Consider the following 8,788-nt stretch of genomic DNA (forward strand, 5'->3'; position numbering starts at 1 on the left):
AAGCATCTGAAAGCGCACAACTTGTGCGACAATGGTGCTTTCCTCCATTATTCTCTCGCAACTTCGATGACCAATTGAATTCAAATTTTCACAGGTTTGTTATTTTATTTATATGTTGAGATACACCAAATGAGAAGACTGGTCTTTGACAATTACCAATATATCCAGTGCCTTTAAGAATGAAAAACACGTGCATGTATGTGTACAACAGGGCAATATAAACTGTGCACTCTAGAGCTACTTGCTGTTGTAGACAAAGATCAGACAAACAACCATTTATATAGATCAATGGCCAGATTATCAGTTTATTGGAGTATGGCTGCTGATAATGAACTTGGACTTAAATCAAAAACAATTTGAAGTACATCTAGCATAAACAAACATGTAGTACAGTGAATAGGTAAATATATGTAGCTGTACTTACATGTAGTCAGATTTCTGCATTTTGCAATACTTTTACATAGGCGAGCAAATTGAGGTGAATTTTTATTTATTTATTTATTTTGTTTTTTCGGGGGGAGGGGGCACGGAATGTTAAAAACACCAAAAAGCGAGCACTGAAATATTTTAAATAAGACTTTATAAGATAAGTTTTCTTTATAAACTCAATAACAATATGACAATGATTTCAATAAGAACTTCAAACTGTTTTTATACGTCAACACTTTGTGTTGTGTAAACTTTGCTTCAGTGTTTTTCATGCATGTTGACAAATGATACAGGAGCTTATACATTTATGTCCAGAATGGATACCATTTAGCTGATTTAGTTGTGGATTAAACTAAATTAGTGCCTGCAAAATTGCGCTATTATTACGCACAATGTGCTCATGTCACTCCATTACCATAAACCAGCAATTTTACTTTATACATAAAGTAAAATTGCTGGTTCATGGTGAAGGAGTGAAATAAAAATAGAAAACAAAAGAAAACCAATACATTTTCCCTCAAATAAACTTGTATTTTACATAATTTTAGACCAAATAAAACCACTTTATATTTTGTTAATACATACATTGCTCTTGCTTAATCATTTTAACTACGTACGTTAGGTCACTCAGTTACATTGTTTGTAACTGACTTATGGTTACAGAGTGATACCTCATTTTGTACACAGATCTGCACCTTTCTGCAGTTCAACATGGTTATTTACAATGAATGTGTAGTGTACAACTCTGTGTAAATGCATTTTTTATAGAAAAACTGAATCCCCTGAACATTCCTTTCACAAGTACATGTAGTGGTTGGGAAAATATATCATTAGGTCAAGCAAACAATAGACCAATCAGAGCAAGAGGTTGTTATTTTCAGTGAATTATTTCAATTCTGATGTAAATGTTGCCTGATGGTGAGGAGGTAAGTCACTGAAATTGCATAACAACATTAAAAGGATTGATATTCTAGAGACCAATAATCAATTACTCTTGTGTCACCTAGAGAGGTGAGATCACAGACTCATCAGTTGTAGTTGTACATTAAACAGTTGTATACACAAACTAAATGTGTGTGTATACATGTACATTCACATGTTCATGATCTACACATAACTACATGGATGTATATGTGGTAAATTGATGTACAGTGTCCTTCTAGAAGAATCTGAAATCTTATACTCCACATTTCAATTTTGTTCTTCTTATTAGTTTGTTTGTTTGAATCAATTACTATCACTATAACAAGCCATCGTTTTTTTTGACTGAATATGTAATGCCGTTTAAGTTCAGTTTGATACACTTTACACTGGCATCCAAATATACAAATAGATCAATTAAGATACAAATAATTAAAATCTGTAGTCTGTAGAATCTGTAGTGAGAATGATTTATAATAGTAAAACACAATGTGGCCCAATATCATAATTTAACTTTGTTTGCTTTCACCAAGGTACACCCTTCATACCAATTTAATTAAATTTCATGTTTAACATCTTATAATATCACTTCTTCATGACACATTGTTTTGGGGTTTTGAAATATTCAATAGTGGATTCTAGGCTGGACATTTAGTCACCCACTTACTATACACAACATTTCTTTTGGACACACTAGGATCAGTCGACCCCCTGTTGCTGCATTGCCGCATGTTTGAGTTGGACTAAAACGGCATTTTGATATAACACACTACATGTACCAAAACAAATTCAGAACCACTAATTGAACTTTGGGGGAAATTTGGTGAAAACCATTCCAGAACCAAACTGGTTGAAATATACAATTCAATTTCTTTCTGAAAAGCATCAACAATGTCTTTTTGCTTTCTTGTTAGTACATTTTTTACTTCCCTAGGCAAAAGATAATTTGTATTATTTAGTATTGATCAAAGTACTATTTGAACAAATTATTCTCATGTTGATATTACTATTCTCAATAACGAAATATAAGTTGAATCAAATATTCAGGATATCACAATCTATAAATTGTATCATTAAATTTGGGTTGCAAAATATTTGTCTTCTGAGTAAGTTTTTTGCTGCATTGAACTCTTCATGCCATGAATGGCATTGCATTTTATTACAAAAATTGCTGTTTTTACTTGATGTAGTATTTTTTTCATTTTCAAACCCATGCGGTGAAAGTTCAATAACATTTATTTTGTGTTATTTGTCACATGTTTTCAGAGCTGATGTGAATGAAATAATATTTTGTCAGAAGATAATGTTTATCTCAGCTTGAATGTTATTGTGGTCCAGCATAGTGTTTGTTGATGTCTTTACTCATGCTGATAGATTTGAACTGAATTGTATGTAGCCACAACCAGATCACCATCAGGTGTGAATGTGAGACCATTGAGATCATCACAACTCTTGATGATACATCCAATGTACTTGCCATCAGGACTGTAATGATGGATATCACCTGGTGATGGGGATAGTCCTCTCTGTACAGCAACATAGATGCTACCATCCTTGACACAACACACACCATGAGGTTTCCCAGACTGATTGATATCTACTGAGAATACTGTTTCACCAGTGTATGATACTGATACCAACCTCCTTAACCAGCTGGTGTAGATGAGTCTCTGTTTGTGGGTAGTCAAGTATTCACCAATCCCTGGAGCAGACAGTGTTCTGATGAGGGATCCATCTGGTTTGTATAGAGAGATCTCTGCCTTGGTACGATAACCCACTGCTGTCAGATTGTTGTCATCCACTGCAATACATGATGGTTCACTGCATGGATTGAACTGATGGAGGAGCTGATAATTCCTGTTGAAGATCTTGACTGTTTCATTATCTAGAACAATGAGCTCATCATTTTTATTCACAGCCACACTGATTGGTCTGGTAAGACCTTGGATCGATAGTTCTTGTGGAATGACAGAGGATTGAGGGTTGCTCTCTGCTGGTATTTTAATCAAGCTGGTATAATTCCAATCTGCCGCAACAATATCACTATTAGAGTATGCAGCAACATCTTTTGCACGCATACTCACCATCTTTTGGTTTTTGTTCTTGTATTTAGAAATTTTTGTTTTTAATGTCCATTTATCTTGTTTGAAGTGTTTCATGGGTTGAATCGTTGGCTTTCTAGCCTGAGCAGAAGTTGCTGATTCTACTTGTTGTTCATCTTTCAGCACCAGTTTCCCTAGTGAGTTCTGGTCTTCTTTAAAGTCCATATAAGTCAACCCATCAGGTACTTTTGTTGATTTCTTCTCTCTGTATTCTTTGAGGTCTTGTAAGAATTGTTCTATGTGATGAACAATCTTGATCTGTTGATCCATGAGTTGATTTACCTCATCCTGCTTGTGCTCTGCTTTGTTTATCTCTTTGCTGTTTGTAGCTCGTGCAGTTTCCATTGTCTTGACTCTGTCTTCATAAATCTGTTCTGCCTCTTGCATCAGTTTCACCTTCTCTCTGATCCTGGCAGCCACCTTGGCAATCTCCTCATCAGCCTTCTTGTTGATTTTTTCTTTAGTGGCAGCAAACATAGAGTCTAATGTCTTACGGGACGTATCTATTTCTTGAATGGCAATGTTGAAGGTTTTGATTCTCTGTCTTACTTCTGCTAGAAGTTCTGTGGCATGTTGTTTACTTTTGTCTGAAGCTTCATTCAGTTCTATTACAGGGTGCATTCTGTGGTCTTTAGCAATGCAAGTTGTACATATCAGTTTCTTGCATGTTTCACAATACAGGACAAGATCCTTGCCGGCATGCTTGCTACACTTAGAAACAAGTTCCTGACTGTGTACTGGTTTTTCTTGCTGCTGTTTCAGTTGGGTTTCCTGTGTTTCAATTTCTTCTTTTAATGAAAGGACTGTTAAGTTTGTTTTGAGTTCATCAATGCCATTTTCATTTAACAGAGTTTCTTGTCTACACACTGGACATGAAAGCCTTGTAGTACTTGGACTATTTTGTCTGAGTTGTTGAAGGCATTCAAGACAAAATGAATGAGAACACTCCAGTAGTTTGGGTTGCTTGAAGCGTCCACTGCAAATTGGACATTCAAGATGATCCTGACTTATCTTTGTTAGCACTGACTGAACTGTTATATTGGATGCCATTTTGTTGGAAGTTGCTTCAATGATGATCTGTGAAGTAAAAGAAGAAATTGACTCAATTAGATGACATCCTTCTATTCCAGTACTTTCCTTATCAATGCAAGACTTGATTTCTTGAACATATTACAATCCCTGGCATAAAGTTAAAGATTTTTTTTAGATTGATGGATTTCATATGGCATTGTTTTTTATTCTATGTACTATGATGACCAATCAAGTATGTATTTTCATTGTCATTTTTAAACTGCATATCTATACAGTGACATATATATCAATACACATCACAAGATCAAAGAAGTATAACACTAGATGCCTCTCTTGCAGGTTGCAATACTTGAGCAGCTATGTAAAGTTGGAGATGTGTGGAGGGAAACCCCAATCAGGGAAAACCCATGCAATGAGGTAGGGACTGACACCAAATCCACATGCAAGGCTTTGATCCATGTGTATCGAACTTGGGTCCAGAGAGGGTGAAAGACAGGGAAAATAACACTGAGCCAACTCGATTTCAAATATAGCAGGGACAAACAGAAATCACTGTTTGTAAAATGGTCCATGAAAATATCTTGTCTTTATTTAAATGAAGAGGGTACTACTTTGTTTCATTCCATGAAGGGCACACTTACCCCCCCCCTCCCCCCTCCCCCCAAATAGATAGAAAAGACAACATTGAAAATTGCCTCTTGAGTATTTCTGAGGCCCTAAAGAATCCTATATTGTTATTGGACAGATTTGAAAGCTAAAATAAAAAGGGTATAGTGTAAATTCTGGACCAGTTGTGACCTACCATCCCGACCAAATCTCTTTGAGCCCCAACCATATGGCCCTGCACCGTGGCATACATTTAAAGTAATGAACATTCACTGTCTGCGCATTCATAGTCAAACCCCCCCCCCCCCCCCAAGCAAAAATATCCTTGCTGTTTTGAATAATGTTTTAGCTGCGTACTCGGCAAGGAATAAAAGAGTAAACGAGTTCTTGAAGACCATTTAAAACCGACGGTGTCATGCCTTTACCTCACGGCCACGACCCGCTCTATTTCACATATTTTTTTATTTTTTTCATAACCAATTTGCTTTCTATTTAATTTCAAATTTTAAATTCATGGAAAATTGTTGTAATTCAGCCTTTGTGCTGCGAGGACAGTTTTTTAATAAACCATTTTATCTATCTATCTATCTATCATGTACGTACATGACAATAATTATGTACATTCATGACAACTATCATTTATGTACATATAACTTTTCTGTATGCTCAGGTATACACATTGACTCTGGACTTATTGTATATGATAATATATTGTGTTGATACAAAAAAAGTTACCTTGTACATATTTTCATACACAGTAATTATCATGTACTTGAAAATGACACTGTGCAGCTCTCCAAACGAATACTCCCCAAAAACATCAATTCCAATCAAAGCTGTGTTTTGGTTGCCATTGTAAATCAGTAATACATGTACATCATCTCTGTCTTCATTTAAAGCCACTATCTCAAGGTTTATGTCCTTTTTTGTACATGGAGATGCTGCACAATATCGGCTGTACAAGTCATGCTGTGGTGTTTGAGGGTTTTTGGCTGTAATCATCTAAGATGCAGTACATGTTTGTACGTCTTGTTTAAAAAAGCAACAGGCCATTACACTTGGATGGAGTTTTTAACTTGGTTGTTGATACCCACTAAATTATTGCTGTGTAAGAAATTATATTTAAAGCATTTTATAATATAAACCCTGTTTTTGACAAAATACAACACATTTATATAACTTACTGGTTTTTAATGAAAGAACATGGCTTGAAACATCAACTGGCATGAAACATAAAATCTTGTAGTCTTCAAGAGTACATTCCAGCATTGATCCGTTAGATGTTGGCACAACACACTGAATGGTTGCTTTCTGTATATCGTTCAACGATGCCACACCAAGCCCTATGTATTTCTCATATGTGGGAATTCCCGTTTCTATATGTAGCCTTTGTGTTGAAGGCTGTGCTGTTAGATGTATTGTCATTTCCTGTACAGTGCTCATACTGCATTACACACTGACTTGACAATGACCTTAACCTCTGACCGGTTCACATAAAACTGGGACTGTGTATGTTTGTATTGTGAAAGAGATTGGCTGTTGCCAGCTTGGCATTTACATGTATCCTACTGTAGGAGTTTGTGGAGTTCCCTTAGTGGGAAGATTTTTTAAACTGTGGACAACCAAACAAACACTAAATAGGCCTTTTGGTGTGCATAACTGATTACCCTAATTTGTGTCCCCAACTTTTTTGGAATAATAATAACTTTGGAAAAATCAGTTTTGTCCATGCAGCCATCACAGCCCCAGACCCAGCCCTTTTAGGCCCTATCCTATCCCCCAGACCAAAGTTAACTCTCACCATTGTAGACCCAGCCCCACAATTGCACTTTGTTTAGAACTCCAATGTTTTTGGAAAAAAGAATTGAAAGATATTTTTTTAAAAACATATTATTGCAGTCCTAACTGTTTGTTGACTGTAAGCCCCCCATAAGTTGTAGAATGAATGACCTGTGACTGTTGATTAGTAGGCCAGGTTGATGCAAGTTGTTCTTAGCAAAGCAAGTGTTAAAGCGTTCTGATCGACACTGTGCTCATTAAAGGCTCATCTATCTTTATACATGTAAATCTTCACCTAAGACAATTTTAAAACAAATGTTGTCTTCTATTTTTTGTCCACTGCAGCAGTTGAAATTGCTTTGGATGAACCAGTGGAGATGGGGGAGCCAGCAGCTTCACACTTCATGATAATAGAGTCTGCATGTTGGTTGTTCACAAGATGGATGGCACTGCGATCTTTTGGAGCTCCATTCCATCAAAGGGTAAGTGCTCCTTTTGGGATTTATCTTAAAATCAATCTACGACTGACAAAGTGGAAGAGGATCAAGAGGCTGTTGATGAGTAAATGACAAATTAAAAAACAATCGACAAAGAATGGTATAAGAAAACAGCTGCTGAACGTAACAACAAGTTGAGATGCAACTATCAAAAGGATGGTCCATGTGGAAAGGCTATGTAAAGGGGAGTATAGAGAGGGGGAGGGGGTTGCATATGGTATCATAAATGTCCATTGTCCAGTTATGAACGTGTGGTGAAGAGGGGACTGGGCTTTGACTAGAGTGCCTCAAAGTGGACGACAAAATATAACTACAATCAATACACTTGATGTGTGAACTGGGACACCTTGACCGTTTTAAAACATTTTTTTTACATCTTTTTTTGTGTCCAACAACCAGCTGTCCATACTCTTTACCGGTGTCCCTACACTCTTTTACCGATGTCCCCACACTACAGAAGCTAGGCTTGTAACAAAGCTATTAAAATACATACGAGCATAACAAGTTACTTGATAATGAGCAATGGAGAGCTGTTGATGGTCTAACACATTGTGAGAATTAAAGACTCCCTCTGAAGTCACGTAGGTTTTGAAAAAAGAGGTAATTGCGCAGTAAAGTATTTGAATCTGTCAGAAAGACTTCAGCTCTGAAGCCTAAAGATTTACTTTAAAACTTAAACTGTTTAAAGATAACAATCCAATATAACTTGCTTAGGTAAACGAGGATTTTAAAAACTTCACAGTCTTTTTTATAGCATACATGTAGGCCAGGCATATCCTTTACTGTCCTGGAAACAAAAACACATATACATGGCAACTGTGTTTTCCTCATCTGATGGTTGACGCATTTCCTTAACTATCCCAGTTAAATAGTAAAAACAAATACATAGTTGGTGTTTTTTCCTTCTAGGTAGGTTTAGGCAATTCCTTAATTATCCTAGGAGTATAAAATACATGTTAACATCTGTTTTTCTTCCTATGACGGTTGAGGCATTTCCATTTTGATATTGGCTCGTAGTTAAAAAACTTAGTAAACTTGGTAAGTTAAGATCAGTCATGACAATCATGCTAAAAAAAAACACTGTTCTCTACTTCTCAGTTGCTCTCAAGATGTGTTAACTATCGATCATTACGTGATTATTCTCAATACTTGTTTCAAACAATTGTCTTGAACTTTTTCTTGATGTGACTCATGTGTTGTGTATGTTGTACGCCATGTTGTTTACACGCACATGATGCACGTGCACAAGGAATTCGCTCACTCTCTGAACTGACTGTTTTAGTTCTTGCATGGAGTTCTGATGTGCTTATTAAACAATGAATACTCCGCCATAATAATGTTTGAAGATAACATCAGAACTTCGAGAAGAGGAATAATAATGTTATCAATATAAACCACAAGGGAAACTGACTGGGTAAATTT

The 8,788-nt window shown here is 36.1% G+C and overlaps 1 protein-coding gene across 1 annotated transcript; it reads right to left on the reverse strand.

Moving 5' to 3' along the window:
• Window positions 1-201: 201 nt before the first annotated feature.
• LOC139949424 (uncharacterized) lies at window positions 202-6,416 on the reverse strand. The gene is made up of 2 exons (XM_071947753.1): window positions 6,275-6,416; window positions 202-4,529 (listed from the first exon to the last, which is right to left on the reverse strand). The coding sequence occupies exon 2, from the start codon at window positions 4,500-4,502 to the stop codon at window positions 2,709-2,711; it is 1,794 nt and encodes a 597-aa protein (XP_071803854.1). The 5' UTR covers window positions 4,503-4,529; window positions 6,275-6,416; the 3' UTR covers window positions 202-2,708.
• Window positions 6,417-8,788: the final 2,372 nt, after the last annotated feature.

Source organism: Asterias amurensis, chromosome 17, assembly GCF_032118995.1.
Source record: "Asterias amurensis chromosome 17, ASM3211899v1".
Lineage (NCBI taxonomy): Eukaryota > Metazoa > Echinodermata > Asteroidea > Forcipulatida > Asteriidae > Asterias > Asterias amurensis.